The sequence below is a fragment of the Euwallacea fornicatus genome, chromosome 35 (genome assembly GCF_040115645.1).
Source record: "Euwallacea fornicatus isolate EFF26 chromosome 35, ASM4011564v1, whole genome shotgun sequence".
Taxonomy (NCBI): domain Eukaryota; kingdom Metazoa; phylum Arthropoda; class Insecta; order Coleoptera; family Curculionidae; genus Euwallacea; species Euwallacea fornicatus.
Window position 1 is genome coordinate 1,948,151 of NC_089575.1, and position 15,442 is coordinate 1,963,592.

The 15,442-nt window shown below is 44.8% G+C and overlaps 3 protein-coding genes across 3 annotated transcripts; 2 read left to right on the forward strand and 1 right to left on the reverse strand.

Moving 5' to 3' along the window:
* Positions 1-1,909: 1,909 nt before the first annotated feature.
* LOC136348857 (protein takeout-like) lies at positions 1,910-3,160 on the forward strand. The gene is made up of 6 exons (XM_066300025.1): positions 1,910-2,132; positions 2,200-2,292; positions 2,351-2,489; positions 2,544-2,677; positions 2,733-2,885; positions 2,978-3,160. The coding sequence occupies exons 1-6, from the start codon at positions 2,051-2,053 to the stop codon at positions 3,127-3,129; spliced, it is 753 nt and encodes a 250-aa protein (XP_066156122.1). The 5' UTR covers positions 1,910-2,050; the 3' UTR covers positions 3,130-3,160.
* Positions 3,161-4,630: 1,470 nt separating this feature from the next.
* On the reverse strand, positions 4,631-9,433 carry LOC136348858 (circadian clock-controlled protein daywake-like). Its single transcript, XM_066300026.1, has 6 exons — positions 9,343-9,433; positions 9,193-9,285; positions 9,000-9,138; positions 5,209-5,342; positions 4,866-5,021; positions 4,631-4,813 (listed from the first exon to the last, which is right to left on the reverse strand). Exons 1-6 carry the CDS (start codon positions 9,404-9,406, stop codon positions 4,665-4,667), a joined length of 735 nt encoding a protein of 244 aa, XP_066156123.1. The 5' UTR covers positions 9,407-9,433; the 3' UTR covers positions 4,631-4,664.
* Positions 9,434-12,391: 2,958 nt separating this feature from the next.
* Positions 12,392-13,489, forward strand: LOC136348860 (protein takeout-like). The gene is made up of 5 exons (XM_066300029.1): positions 12,392-12,484; positions 12,543-12,771; positions 12,819-12,952; positions 13,000-13,152; positions 13,203-13,489. Exons 1-5 carry the CDS (start codon positions 12,424-12,426, stop codon positions 13,352-13,354), a joined length of 729 nt encoding a protein of 242 aa, XP_066156126.1. The 5' UTR covers positions 12,392-12,423; the 3' UTR covers positions 13,355-13,489.
* The last annotated feature ends 1,953 nt before the right edge of the window (positions 13,490-15,442 follow it).

The window sequence follows — 15,442 nt, forward strand, 5'->3', positions numbered from 1 at the left end:
TATTGCAGCAATTCCACAAAATGCTAATAAGCTAATTAAGTCATTTAAACTAATGAACAGGAAATTGGGATTATTACCGAGTTACAATGTAATAAAATTGGTGCGTTCGAGAACTGGTTTTTTAAAGCCGATTACATTCAAATTGTATTCGTTTTCCACATCTTCGCTTGCTATCTACGGGGTGTCTCGAAAGAGCTTGTACGAAATTCCACCACGGAATTCTGAGGCGCAGGCGCGACGATTTAACCTAGTTTACCTAACCTGAAGTACCTCGGCGCCAAAGGCGAAGGTTTTCAGAGTGCAGAAATGAAGATTAAAAAATAGTAAAAGAAATTGCTACTTCCTATGTAACGTCACTATGTGAGCAATGCTCTAACAGGGTGTCCCACGAATACGGGCCTCCATCCGTATCTTGAAAACTGGGCCTGGAAACACATTGAAATTTGGGTCTCATACTAAAGTGAGAGTTTTGATTAAAGATATTTTGACGAAAGCTCCACTTCAGACTATTCGGGACATTCGATTCGCTTATTTGTACACCCTGTACATTATATCAAATTTCGACTCCGGGGAACCCCACGAACATTCTTCATGTTCAATTTTCTATACCTAAATTTTGCGCTTATTGAAGCAAATGTTTTCTGATATTCATAGGTTGATCTCCTCTTCACTATTGTTGCTAAAAATTATCTAGTACACGTTTAGCTCTCATTTCGTCATTAACAATAGAGTTGTTCCCTCTGTTAGGTGTTTCTCTTGTGCGTTTGGATACTTTCCACGATGGCTTCCCCTTTTCCGGATATCGAATACCAAATGTATCAAATATTCTGGTTGATAATTGATCGCATTCGCCATAAATAATAAACGTTTTGAGATTATTTTTATTTTTATAATATAAAAGTGACGTCATAATTACCCTCGAGCGCTAAACGTTGAAAGGGGCCGTTTTGAAGTAAAATGAAAACGGTTCAGGTACCGACAATAGATGTGGGGGTACTACTTATTTTTTACGTTAAATATTCATATATCTGTGGAATCCATAGAGGGTTCCTGTTTAAAAAATGGGAGTTTTTTTGAATTTTTGAACGACGATTTTCGGCTGTCTTTTCGAACATCCTGTATGACGAAGCGCGATTCGACTCATCGATCCAAAGACAGTAAAACGTTTTACACAACAGCACCAAATTTCTCTTAAAAAACACTTAACCACTTGCGAACCATCAGAGAACACATTAATGGCTGCAACTGTAATTTTTTTAAATATTTTAAATATCTCCGAAACCGTAAAATTTAGGCATAGAATGTTATGCACGAGAACATCCACAGAGTCGCATTTTGATATAATATACAGGGTGCTCCATTTAAAATAAGCGAGTTGACGTTCGCTTCCGGTGTAGTATTTTCGTGAAAATATTTTTGATCAGTAGGTCGCCTCCACCCTTAATGTTTGACAGCCAAATTCCAAAAGTTGTTGGTCATATTTTTCGGGCACGTATTTTTGGGACCCTCTGTATGTCGCGTCGATGGGGTTTTTGGAGGCGAGAGATCGGAGTTCGTTAGCACTTTTGATGCACATTGTAGAGGGCGCTGTGAGCCCTAGGTGAACCCTTTACGAAGGGGCGTAACGTTTTGATCACTCGGTACAAAATTGATTCGCGTCTTCCCACGTGCTTTATGGAAAAAAGGGTTTTTCCCCCTAGGGGAATTCCTCCTCGGAGTATTTGAAGTTTAGAGTTCTCTGTGTGTTTTTAATCAAAATACTAAATATGGTTAAATCGCTGCATTTCCGCCTCAGAAAATTCTAGTAGGATCGTCTACCGAGTTGTTCGAGACATCCTGTATATGACATTTCGACAATATAGCTGTTCGGAGAGGCCTTGAGAAGCGTTTTGCAGCGGCAAAGAGTAGAATTTATTTAAACAATCTGTTTAGTTGCTTTGGTATGTTTCTTATTCAATATTTCACGCTTTCGACGTGCCCACGGCAAGGATATCTTCATATGCGAGATATTTAACAACGCTCAGAGAGCCGGACGTCGTCACTGGTAAAAATGAAGATGTTGCGGTCGTTGGTGTTGGTCTTGGTCACTGGAGCAGTGTCGGTAGTCGGGGCGTGGAAAGCCAAACCCCTACGTGAGATTGCTCGCTCCATCAATTTACTTAACCCACTAAGCTCCATCAACTTTGAAATTTATTCCAGCAAGTTACATCTCGCCCTGCAGACGCAGCGACCCGGACTTCTCCAAATGCTTTGTCACCAGCGGAAGAAAAGCGATCTCGAGGGTGCTGAGAGGTAACACGCCGAAAGAGGTGTAGACTTTAATCAAGATTAGGACGTTTGAAATCTACAGGCGATCCAGCTTACAACCTCAAACCTTTTCTCCCTTATCGCCTGGAAAAAGTCGATATCTCCCCCGGAATGAAGTTGAGTTTGACGTTGAAGAACGTAGATTTGTACGGGTTAGACACCATGGACCTCATCAATGCCGAGTGAGTAGATTTTCTTCTTCAGGAGCTTCATCAATCATGACCCGAGATTTTCAGCATTGATTTGGAGCGCAGGCACTTTTCCATAGACCTACACACTAAGCTCTTCGTCGTTCTTGCGAATTACACGGTTTCGGGTCAAATACTGTTTTTGCCCGTAAGTGGGAGCGGACCTACCAAACTCGAGTTCAGTAAGTGACCTCAAATATCATCAAGTTCATCCTCGAAATTCACGTGAAATATCAGATGATTCCGACGTTAATTTGTCGTACGATTACGATTTGGTGACGAGGAGTGACGGTAAACGGTACGTCGCAAATGTGAGGCAGCACGTGAGTTGCAACATCAACAAAGCTCACTACCAGCTCGATAATCTGTTTAATGGTAATAAGCTACTCGGTAAGTGAATGTTAATGTCCATCTGCGAAGGTTGATGGTCGGCCGACCCGATGGGTCTCGTCGACCCAGCGCTACGTGGTGGATTTTTCTAGGCGACAACGTCAACAAGATCCTGAACGATAATTATGAGGAAGTTTTGGATCAGTTCGGGGCTGTAATTCGGGAGATTATTGGCTTGATGTCCACAGAGCTAATACGAGCCTATATAACGGCAGTGCCGTACGATGAGTTGTTCCTACCATGACTAGTGCAATAAAAGGTCAAAGATTCCTCAATTGCGGATCTTACTTCTTCGTTATAGTTCCCGAAAACTCCTTTTGCGCATATTTCTCAAAACTCTCCACGTCAAATTACAAATACCGCCGCCATGAGCGCTGCAGTTGGAATGTCTGCGCGTGCACGGAATGAGGTGGCACGTACGTGCCTAGGGAGCGTGGGGAGCGTAATATTCAGACAACAAAGACAGAGATATAATATATATGTCTTCTACGAACTAGGCTAAGGGGTCGAAATTGATGATGGGGGCGTATACGGGTTGAGTAAAGATGGTGGTTTGGGCATACCTCTCTCGGGTGGTTGTTTGTTACAACTCTAGTACGACCAGATGTATAACAACACACGTTAATTACTTCACTGTGCTTCGTATAACTATAAACAGTTTTCCTGATTTTTTATTTTATTTTACGTATTTAGTTCATGAATCCATGGTTCTTCACCTCCTCATCCTTCACCTGCCTTTGTCACGCCACTTCCTTACTTCAATTCAAAAACATAAAACGTTCTAGAGGCCACTGGTCAGATTTCGCATTGACCTTGCGTTGATTTGGTGCCTGCGACTCGTATGTATGACGGACATTCTTAGAACTATACAGGGTCCTGCAACAGCGATGCAGGCTTCCTTAGCTTCCGTACCAACGAAGTTAGCATTTTTTTCGCAAAATTACACACTGCATTAAGGCGAGTTTCCAAAAATTCTCCTCTAATGTACAGGGTGACTCCAAAAAGTGCGACGATACACAACTCCGTTGTTTTAAGTGGAACTCCCCAATTTTTAGTTATTTTCGGGTTTCGGCTACCCCTTGTCAACTTCGACGTCAGTTTATGCAACGTGTGCCGTCTTTGAAACTTACCGTGTCCGAGAAACTCGGAAAAATTTGAAATCAAGATCAGGCACCCTATTAGGTGAAATCCGAAAATAGCAAAAAAACTTGGGAGGGGTTGGGGGTATTTAAAACAGCGAAGTAGTATATCGTCACACTTTTTAGGGCCACCCTGTACATTTGAAAATCGTTTCTGGAAATGCGCCTCTGGGTGCTGTGTAATCCTGCACTAGAAAAAAATTGTTAAATTTAGTGGTGTAAAAGCTAGAGAACTCTGACGCGCCATTGCGCAACCCTGTGACAACAGTAATTAGCGGAGAGAAAGTCGTTCTAGCCCGAAACCGTCTCATTGCTTCTGTCTTTGTTTTACATATGAAGTTTGTCAAAGAAGGTGATAAGTCAGTTTGCCTGTGACAGATGTTGGGGAATTTCGATCCGGAGCACTTGAATTTGATTGACGTAACATAGTCGTTAGTCCAAAGTGTCAGCGTCACCGAGAATACCGATTTGTATGTTAATTGTTTGGCAATTTTGATTGGCACTTGGTCTCAAGTGTGGCTGAGCTGAAATTCGGGCAATCAGCCCTCACCGCGCCGATCGTGGTACTAAGTGGTTGATAACTCAAAGGGGGTTTATTATGGCGTTTCTTTATTCCTGACCAAACATCAATTTTTCTTAGCTAAAGCACAAAGTCGGCCGAAGGTATGTTTTTCGTGAACAACCGAGTGATGTCCACCACAATTCGGAGCAAAGCCTCCTCAATTGAGTGCCTCATTTCCTCGTTAAGTATCTTCCAGTTGTTATTGACTAATTTACTGATTTGCTCCCCTAAAAAAGCCTTTTTGTCAACGGTCCCCATGCCGAAACGCTTTCATTTCACCTATTTCTTGAGTGCTGAAAAGCTTCTCCAGATCGAACTTCGCTTTGCCTAGAGTGTACCTGAAAGTCGACGTCTTCTTGTTGATTTTGAGATATTTCTTTCCATCTCTCCGCTTCTCCAGCTCGTAAGCCAAGTTCGAGCTGTAGTTTCCATCAACTGCAAGAAAATGCGATATGAGAAACTTCGGAGCTTTGAAGAGACCTGTAAGGTGTTCCCGCCATGACAAAGCAACGAGCGAAGAAGGGCCTACGTTCGTATAATTTTTTCTTCTTAAAATCATTCACGGAGTCGCCCTCCGAATTTCTTACATGTCATTGCGAAGAAACCTGTATATTGTACTTACTGAATGTGAATTTGCAGGGCCCCGCACCTCTTAGCGGAAAAAAGAAAATTTGCCCATTAATATTGCAGTGGGCCAGAATCTCTATTTGCCTGTCAAAAGACTTGATATTGATCACTTTAGAGGCCGTATCCACCCTGCCAAAGGAAGAAAAATAATCTTTTTAACACTTAAGCACCGAAAACTTGGATCGCGACGTGCTATCAAAAGAGTTCAATGTTGCGGGAGTGGCGTTATGGACATCTTCCATGGTGGAGAATTGCTAATGTACCATCAAAATGTGGAAAGCCGAAAAAGCTAATTTCCTACTACTGGACCACACCCCTACATCCCTGTAACTCTATTGATTTGTTTTCGTTCTTGTGCCTCTTCAGTTCGTGGGAGACATCCCAGTCCGAAATGGGGCTTCTCGACACTAAGCTATATAGTGGCAATGGTAGTAGCGGCCTCCATTATTTAAAAAAAAATTATGCAGCATTAAATAAGACAAAAAATAGTACCTTTCGACGTTCGTTTGTTTTTTTTTAATGTTGCTTACGTCAGCGATAACGCAAACTGGTGGATTTTTTCAAATTGAAACATGATTCAAAGAAAAACGGGTCACGTGGCGCCTCGAATCAAAGATGTTTCAGAGCTACATTCAATGATGCGCAGCCGTGAAAATCTACCGAGTAGTTTTTGGGAAAATCGAATGTAAATTTGGTAAAAGATGCAGTGAAAATATCGTTAAATAGTGCGTAAACAATGAAAAAACTTGTTTGTTGATGGGAAATTGGGTTGATTCCGACTCTGTGTTCACAAACAGTCTTTAGTTATTTTTTTATTTTTCTTTTTCGGCCAAAAAATAATCGATAGATCTTAAGCCGCGGCACGCCAATGGATGCGGCTTTCAAAGACCGTCAATTTGAGGTGCCACTTGACCCATTTTTCAATTAAACAAAATCGGCCATTTTTCGATTAATCAAAATCGGCCATATTCCAATTAATCAAAATCGGCCATTTTGTGCTGCGGGTGACGTGAGCAACATTCAAGAGAACAAATAAACATCGAAAGATAATCGTTTTTGCCCCGTTTAAAGTAGCCTTTGAATTTTTTTTTAAATAATAGTTTGTTAAATAATCCCTGGAGAAGGGGGGTGGGAGGGGGCTGCAATGTAGGGCTGCACGGTAGATGGTTCTGTCGATTTATCCGTTTTTTTTATCTTGTTGCTACCTCTAACAATATAATATCGTGATAATAAAGCTTATAAACTGCCAAACCAGCGACAAAAACCATTCCCAGTTGAAACTCAACGGGACTAACTCTCACCCTTCACCGGGGGCTCAGAGGAAGCCCCTCGTCGACGTTTCAGCCCCTTACCGTCTTCGGGGCGAAGGAAAAATTATTATAAACATGAAAATGACTAGAGTCGAAGCGTGTCGAGGGTCGTCTTCTCAATTGCTGAGACCTGAGCTGTACGGTTCTCAACAGGTCTCAGTAACTTCGAGAATTGGGCCGTGCAAAACTTCAAGTTTAATGCAGGGCACGGGTACGTTAATTGCCGCATCAAAAAACTGACCTCAAGTGTGGACGTGCGAACTAGAATTTTCCGGTTTGTGAGTCTAGCACCACGTGGCGCTCCGGTCAGATTCGGTACGCGTCATCATCGCTAAAAACCGTCTACCGGGTGTCCCAGGGAATGGCGTCAACCTTGAATATCTTATTTGTTATTTGTTAAATTAATAACGCTAAAACTTGTTAACTTTGGTGGGGAGGGGGACGTCTTTTGGTAAAAAAGTTGTTTTTGAAATGTCATCCCTTCACCCCTGGGAACCATCCCTTAGAAATTTTCGAATTGGGAGAGGGGTTGTGTTACACCTCGTTTGAAAGGTATTTTGGTTCTCCACGTGATGGAGGTTCTATTTTTGATTTTCGTACCTCGATTTTATCTATAAAAATCTCTAAAACGTGGAGTGTAATTGTTACAAACTTTGGACACATAAAAATAAAATAAAATGCACATTTACGATAATCACGAACACGAAAAATAAACTTTTAAAAAACGCGAATTAAATTAGGTTCAACGATCAACCGCCAATTATCTACCTCAAATCAACCTTTTGGAATGGTGACGTCACTCGCGGTAAACACTTACTTCCCAGTGATTGAGATTCGGCGTTTTGCACACTTCCCGTGTTCACCGCCCATACACTTTTCGTGTAACACTTCGCTTCCCTGAGGACTTTTCCTTAGATCTCGAAAACGGCGAGAGCTTCGTGATCGATGCCCGCCCAAGGGTTCTCACCCCGGCCTTCGGCGAAGGGTGAATCTTGTTTTCGATCGAATTTAGCTGAGAACATGGGACAAATCCACCGGCCCCCGGCAAGCCCCCCTTGAGAGGGAGGCGCTATTCGCGAATGAAGAACGAGGAAAAATGAACGCGCCCCCGGCCTACAGGGTGTCCCGAAAGTAATGGGACGGACGCAGCGACGCCAGATTACCGGCATCGAAGTATTCAAATCCAGCGCAATTGTCGTTTTCGGGAAGTCCGTATCAACGAAAATACAGGGTGTTAAAGTTAATTTTTTTTTTGGTTTTATTCCAGATACAGGGTGTTAAAGTTTAAATTTTATTTCACGTCTCCACAGTCTCCTGGGCAGTGGTACTGAGATTTGCTGCCCGGCGGCACGACAAACACGGTGGTGCTGTCGGTTTTATCGCAGCGAATAGGGGGCGCCACTTGAACCAGCCTCGGCTAGCTAATAGGGCTATAATTTTTTTTCTATTCGCCTCCGGCAGCCCCCTTAATGGAAAATATTGTTCTGTCTGACGTTCTAGATGGAAAAAGACGTACCTGCTGGCAACCTCGGATCTCGGCCGTTTTCGAGATATTTGCTAGTTCAATGCCGTCATTTGTTTCTCTGCGTCAACATCACAGCCACCTATCGCAATTTATTTTTTTTGTTTTTGTTTTTTTTGAAAAAAGGGCGCGTAGAACTGACGTGAGGCCCTGCAAATTACGGGTCATTTTACAGGGAAAAAAATGACTTTTTAACGATACCAAAAACCAATACGGTTCATGTTCAAAGCAGCACAACTCTGTGTCGCAACTCTAAGAAGCGCAGGCGCAAAATTTTTAAATCTCTGTCGCCGCAATCCACTCTAAAAGTGCCCCAATGACGTAAAGGTCGCGTTTACCTAACTAGTGAAGTAGAAAATTAGGAGTTTTGTGTGAGAACAAGCAACGATTGAGAAAAATTCGAAACCGGCTTCAAATTTGCCTCGAAAAAACATCGAAATCGGCCTACCCGGTACGTCATATAAATATCTCGAGAACGGGCGAGTTTTAAGGCCGCTAACAGGGTACCGTTTTCATCTAAGATGTTAAACGAACGACATTTTCGGCTAATAGAGCCACAAGAGATGCTCAGAAGAACGTTAACGCCCTTTTAACTAGCCCTGAGGGCCTCGGGTGGCTCCCCCTATTATCGATAACGAAAACCGAGAGCACTAGCTCGTTTCCCACTGCCCCAAGGCAGCCGGCAACCACATTCCGGTGCCGGAGGTCGAAAGGTGTGAAATAAAATCATGTAGAAAATTCGAACTTTAACACACTGTATCTTTGCTAATGTGAACCTTCGGGATGCGGCAGTTGCGTCGGATCTCAACGTTTTGACGCGAGGAACCTGGCGTCACTGTCTGCCCCATTACCTTCGGGACACCCCGTATAAATTACATCGAAACGGAAAAATTTCCCATTCAAACTCGTTTGTTGTTCATACCACATTCTCACCTCATTCCACCTCATTCTTACCTGAAGTCCAAGAATTCGAGATTCTCCAACCCGGACACTTTCAGCTCCGTCATTGCCAGCTTCAGATTGTTCCTGCCCAGCAACGTCAGCTGAGGGACGCTCAGAGGGCGAAGGGGCGGCAGCCCCAGCTTGGGCTCGCCTATCAAATTAAATCAACTTCCATGATAAGGCAAGTATACGGGAACTTGTGTACCGTGGATGAGCTTGGGAAGCGCATTGCGAGCGCTCTCGACTGCGCACGCGCTGAAGTTGGGGTCTTTCATTGAGCAGATCTTAATGTAGCTGGCTGAAATGCCGATGTGCAATTGAAGTTATGAATGAGGTGTTCACGGTCCTTCCTTACGCAATTTCACAGCTGTGCAGCTGCAAAAACTGATGAATCCTATGAGGTACAAGGAGAGCGTCATGGTTCTTCTCACACTCGAGACTGTACAGGCGCGTAAACCAAAAGCAACTGCCTAATGGGGTGACACAGTGGCGGGTTGCCCTTTATACATTTCGAATTATTGGTATTTAATGTCTCTTTAAGTGGCTTCGCCTATTTGGGTGATGGAAGGTGCGACGTGGTTTCCGTCAGGAACACCACGTCTTAGTAAGCCTCACGTCGCCCCAGAAAGGCGCGCTTTCGCATGAATTTCTGGTATTTTTTGGAACACCTTAGTGGGACTGCAAAACAAACTTGTTACGAGTGTCGGGAATAAGAAAATTTGACTTTTGTTGAAAACTGAATTTTAGAAAAAAGTTATTCACGAGACAACTATAAATCAAAAAATACAAACAAAAATCAGATAACAATATTTAAGTTTTTTTCATTTTATTTTTCTCGTACGATCCGCCCCTGAAGGACGGCACTCCGGCCGGTTCACCCTGTAGGTGGCGAGTTTTTTCCCACTTGCCTACGATAGGGCAAAAAAGTATCGCACGCCCCGGCGAGCAACGCACACCAGCTGTTTTCAGAGAATAAAAACGAAACGGTTTTTTTTCTATCCATTTATGGAAAAAAGGGCCATTTACGCGCATAAAAGAGGACCAACTCGTCATGCCTCTTCGGCCATAACAAAAATGAATATGAAAGTTCTCCAGGCGCACCCAAAAAAGTGTTCACACAGCATCAACTTTTTACGATATACAACAAACAGATAATATCTTAATTAATATCTGGTTCGATATCGTTTTGCATCGTGGACGGCCAGCGAACGCCTCAGCATCGATTCCACTGAATTATCGTTCAGTTCTTCCTGCATTTTACCTCGTTGCTCTAAAATTGAGCTGCGCAGCTGCTGTTTGTCGGATATTTCCATTTTTGCAAGCTTCCATAAACGCACGATCGGGTTTAGGTCAGGCGATTGCGGGGGATTTTTAACGAACGAGGAGTGTCGTATAACAGCCGCTCCTGGACTAGCTTCGACGAGTGCTCGGGATCACTATCTTGTTGACCGGTGAGATCGGGGTGAGACAGGGGTGAGAAAGGGGTGAGACCGGGATGAGACCGGGGTGAGACCGATTCCCCAGACCAATTTTGTCAGCACTAGATTTTAAATTATTGGCTGGGAGATCCATGCAGTCGAACTTATCCGTGTCTTCTTCGATAACTGTTATGTCGCCCACATCCGCAGCAGCCATACACCCCCAGACCGTATATATACGTTTCCGCCGCCGTGCTTCGCTGTTGGTCTTAAATCACGCTTATCCCTCCTTTCCCCGGGGTTTCTCCGCACTGCTTGGGCCCCATCAGATCCAAATAAGTTAGATTTATCCTCATCAGAGAAAATCACCTGTTTCCAAAACTCTGCGGACTTCCTTGAGTATCGAATGCAACCAGTTCCTTCCTATTTGCTTCATTCATCCACAGCTTCTTTGCGGGCCCCCCACCATGATGTCCCATTCTTCCTATGTGACATCTAATTGTCTCGGTAGGGGTTCCGCCCGTGGTCTTCTCCAATCCTGCTGCGAGGCGTGGGGCCCTTGCGTCAGGGTTAAGTTATTGTCAGGGACACGACGTACCCCTCTGGCACGCCCATGGAATACTTTGGCTGGTGCGTGAGAACTCCCACCGAGTCACTTGGTCGGCGTCGGTATTACTGATGGTAAGTCTTATCGGCCCTTATGATGTAGACGCAACTACCGCCGACGAAGGGTTTCTTATCAGCTTCAGCGCCGCCATCCAAGGCGACGGGCAGTGTCGATGACCATTGTCCGTCCATGGTGCGCCGCCAGAGGTTTAGTGCTTAAGGCTCTCCCGAAGACGGGGAACTCCTGTTCGATTCCAACTCCGAATCCTGCTGATGTTCGATTCGATTTCAAAGTGAAGAGAAGAGCCGCGCCCATCTTCGTAAACGCATCTTTGAATTATACCCTAGACTGACGAAATAAAAACCCTCGGTATACACAGTAGCTCGAAAAAGTATTTCTAATATTACAAAGGCCTTAAAAAGAACTGTTTGCCTTCTGTTCGTTTTGAATCTGTCCTCATCAAAGGTTTGAAAGATCTTGTGAACATACAGACGATTGCTCACCGATGGGTACCTTCATTTGAAAGGTTAAAGCCCGTCCAACACTCAAGCGGGGGTAAGTTCTACTCAGGGGGGCTCCGGTCCTTCGTTAACAATTGTAAAATATTTGGTTGCAGACTCTGAACGCAGACGCACGAGTTGCCAGACGAACTCCGCAGCGGTCGGCCCGCCGACGCTCCGGATCTGACCACTTCGGATTGTCGTGACACCAGCAGATTTGTCAGGATTGGGGCAACTCGCTAACAACTAATTACTTCACTAGTGTTTCGAATGGGGAAAGACAGCACGAGCATTTACTGCGCAAGAGATTCAGCAACAATGTTTAATGATCTTATAATGATTTGAATGAATCTGGAGTAACGGAATCTCCATGAATCTGGAATATGAATGGAAGCGTCTTGACTACGTGTGCCACCGTGAAGCCATGGGCGTACAACCGACAACATGGATTTATCTAGACCACGTCGTAAAGGGTAGCTAGTGGTAGTTTGAACAGATCCTAGACCTTTGGGGCTGAGTCAGCTATGTTTTGATGATTTTGTTGCCCATTTTGAAGCACTGCTCAGGGCATCGCTGAGGAAAGCGCATCAATCTCCGAGGAAACTGTGCTGAGAGGTGATACGACGTTTTCCATTTTTCTCTCCTTAAGTCGGATACTTCTGGAGCTATCCTCGTATCTAAAATGGGTCTTAATCGGTCTGGTAATTACCAATTTAACTGATAATTGTCCCCCATGATTCTCGGCCATTAAGGAGTGAATTTTAATAATTTCGTCGCGTAATTTCGCGCAAAAAACTCGCCTTATTACCCCCCCTCCCTCTCTCTCCCCTCTCCTCCCCCACCCTCCTTCCAAACCGCCTGGTATAAGAGAATGCCGACTCGGCATTGGGCAATTTTAGCATTTTTCCGCAATGACAACGACACTAAGCTTGTTCTTCGTCTGCCTCGTGGGAGGCTGCCTCGCATCACTGCGTAACCGCACAAATCGCCCCATTCCGTCTCGTCTTCTGTAATGGCTTTCTCGTTTTAGCCTCCTACATCAAAGTGTGCAGCAAGTCCGACCCAAACATCAAGGAATGCTTCATTCAGCACGGAAACGAAGCATTGCCGGTACTACTCAAGGGGGATCGAAGCATTAACCTGCAAAGTCTGACGCCGATGAAATTCGACGTCATCCAGGCCAGCGTGGGCGATCTGGACCTGACCCTCAGAGACGTGAACATCTACGGTTTGGAGACTGCGAAATTGATCGATATGGAGTTAGTACCAGATACGTAAATTTCGGTATTTTTATCTCAGTTTTCAGCGTAGATTGGGAACACCAGAGGTGGTTTCTGGAGTGTAACGTGGAACGTGTAACTATCCTCGGTAGCTACGAGGTCGATGGGCAAATCCTCGTTTTGCCCATTAAAGGAAACGGACCGTTCAACATCACTATAGGTAAGTCCTAGTGCGTTGCAGCGACCGATCACTGACGTTGCATTCAGACTCTGTGAACCTCGAGTACACGATTTTCTACAAAATCGAAATCAGACACGGCAAAGAGTTCTCGATAATCGACGACAACGACAAGCTCGACTGGAAGTTCAAGAAGGTTCACTTCAGATTCGATAATCTGTTCGGTGGGAACAGGGCTATGGGTAAACAGCTCAAACTCAGTGAATTTCGGAGCTAAACGCTCAGGTTTCAGGGGACAATGTTAACAAGTTCCTGAACGAAAACGACGCAGATGTGATGAAAGAGCTAGCGGGGACCGTGTCGAATGTGATTAGGTCTGTAGCCCATCAGGTCTACAATTCGATTTTGGGGGGTATTCCCCTTGGGGAGATATTTCTGGCCTGAGGGGGTCAACACGGTCTCAGAACGTGTCTGTATGTATCCCCTTTACTAACTTATGATGCACTCTTTGTCTTCAGCCATTTCCATGGTTAGTGTATTGCTCCGGCATGCCCGTAATATACACATAATTCTAGTTTAGTTGAAATCTTTGAGCCTCCGAACTCGCCGGTTGACTGGGGAGATTAAGGGAAAAAAAAGAAATTTGGCAACGCGGAGTAGACGTGGGGTTCGTCGTTCGGCCTGTTTGACCAAAGTTCACCGAGACCTAAAACTCCTGAAACTGACCTGAAAACCTGGAAAAGAGCCAGCTCCGACGTGTACCCTCTTCAAAAATGTCTTCGACTTCCCGCCACTTCCGGTTTGACCGGAAGCGGCGGTCAACTTGCTCATTTCAAATGGGGCCGCCAGGGCGTCGTCCCGTTTTTAGATTCTGCGCAATACTTGAGACACCCGCGTAATGTCCCTTGCCGTTTTTGAGATATTTGAGTTGAATTAGAATGTGCAGTGCCGTACAGACCAATTTGAAACTTGCACAGCTTCGCAGTGGTCAAAGGCATAACCTTCGCATTTTGCAGAACGCCAATCCAGAGTCGCACGACTTAGTGTCATACAGGGTGTCCGAAGTTCAGCTCCCGGCGCTCGCACTTTTGAAGTTGCAATTCTCTTTCAGTGGGCCACCTCGTAGGTTTGAGCAGTACCAAGTCGAGAGTGTAATTCTCTATGGAACTGCATCGGGCCATTTGTGCCAATTGTTAGCGGCTGCTGCCTGTTAAGAGCGAAAATTTACCCGAAGGAGCCACTGTTGCCACATGAACCTTAATTACTTCGAAAACGCTTTGGAGTGGGTGCAGGTGCCCCCAACGCAGTTCCCCACAAAATCACGAACTTTTCCTGATACCGTTTAAAGTTCTTGGGTGTCCCATTTACGAAAATCGACTTCCGCCAGGTCAAAAACGGGACTTTTAGAAGCTGAGTCTCGGACACCCTGTATGGTACTCGGCCGTGCAAGTAGCAAAAGCGCGAACTGAACGCTCTGTATTGATATCCTGCAACATACGGAGGTTGTCCCTTTAACAACTGCGGAGATATGCAAATTTAAATTTCGTCATGCCGGAGGGATGTTCCTCACTCAAGCTCGAGTATCTCAAAAACGGTGAGGGACACTATACGGGTGTCTCAAATATTACGTGGAATCCAAAAATGAAGCGATATACCGGTGGTTCCGTTATGAAATAAGCAAGTTGACAGCTATTTCCGGTCCAACCGGAAGTGACGGGAAGGTGAAAATATTAAGAGCAAAATGGCACCCGTTGAAGTTTACTTAACTCCAAATTGGGGAGTTCGTATCAGCCCTAGTCCGGAGTAAACTTTTAATGAACGAACTGGATGAGTCACCTCGTAGATTACGCACGCTCGCCACGAGATGGAGTTAGGCAACCAGGCGTGCGTTTCTACTTAGCAGGGTTGCCAAATCTAACATTTTTCCCGATAACAGCCGATTTAAACAGGACAGTTAAAACGACTCCACTGATTTCATAAAGTTTTGTGCTTCCCCTAAGTTGCGACTATCCCAACATCGAACGCGGCGCGAGAGGGGAGGGAAGCAGGTTCTTTTATTGAAAAGTCCTAGACTCCGAGCATACCACACTAGTGCTCTGAAGCTTGAGAGCTCAAGAAACCCGCTACGCCACTGACTTTCATTGGGTGTTAAAGCCCGAAAAGTTGCTTGTGGAGTTCAAGAGTGTTGGATCGATACCGCGAGTCAGGACCGTACGCAGTGGGGCGGAATGCAGCATTTCAACGTCCGGTGATGGTTGCTTTTACTTGCAGAGACCATTTTAACGATTCAATAAACCTGCAAAAAAATCGACTTTCGTGTTTTCCTTTTTTACGTGCGGAACTGAGAGTTTTAAATGGATGCCGCAAGTCAGGGGCGTACCTGGTGGGTGGGGCACCCGGCCGGATGCCCTTTGTTTTGCCTGCGAGGCAGATTTTGAAAGTGCATCCGAATCGCAATAAAGCAGGCCCGCTATTGATTCCCGTGCAGTGTTACGGACCGTGAAATTATTTATTAAATCTGAGACATTTTGA

What these genes read in the sequence shown, in the direction of transcription:
- LOC136348857 (XM_066300025.1), top strand. Translation starts at nt 2,051, where the DNA reads ATGAAGATGTTGCGGTCGTTGGTGTTGGTCTTGGTCACTGGAGCAGTG. An exon ending in ATGGACCTCATCAATGCCGA is followed by an intron (nt 2,490 to 2,543) that starts GTGAGTAGATTT and finishes CGAGATTTTCAG; the next exon opens with CATTGATTTGGAGCGCAGGC. An exon ending in ACCTACCAAACTCGAGTTCA is followed by an intron (nt 2,678 to 2,732) that starts GTAAGTGACCTC and finishes GTGAAATATCAG; the next exon opens with ATGATTCCGACGTTAATTTG.
- LOC136348858 (XM_066300026.1), bottom strand. Translation starts at nt 9,406, where the DNA reads ATGACGCTCTCCTTGTACCTCATAGGATTCATCAGTTTTTGCAGCTGC. An exon ending in CTGCACAGCTGTGAAATTGC is followed by an intron (nt 9,286 to 9,342) that starts GTAAGGAAGGAC and finishes TCGGCATTTCAG; the next exon opens with CCAGCTACATTAAGATCTGC. An exon ending in GCCCTGCAAATTCACATTCA is followed by an intron (nt 5,022 to 5,208) that starts GTAAGTACAATA and finishes ATTTTCTTGCAG; the next exon opens with TTGATGGAAACTACAGCTCG.
- LOC136348860 (XM_066300029.1), top strand. Translation starts at nt 12,424, where the DNA reads ATGACAACGACACTAAGCTTGTTCTTCGTCTGCCTCGTGGGAGGCTGC. An exon ending in AGGCTGCCTCGCATCACTGC is followed by an intron (nt 12,485 to 12,542) that starts GTAACCGCACAA and finishes TTCTCGTTTTAG; the next exon opens with CCTCCTACATCAAAGTGTGC. An exon ending in GCGAAATTGATCGATATGGA is followed by an intron (nt 12,772 to 12,818) that starts GTTAGTACCAGA and finishes CTCAGTTTTCAG; the next exon opens with CGTAGATTGGGAACACCAGA.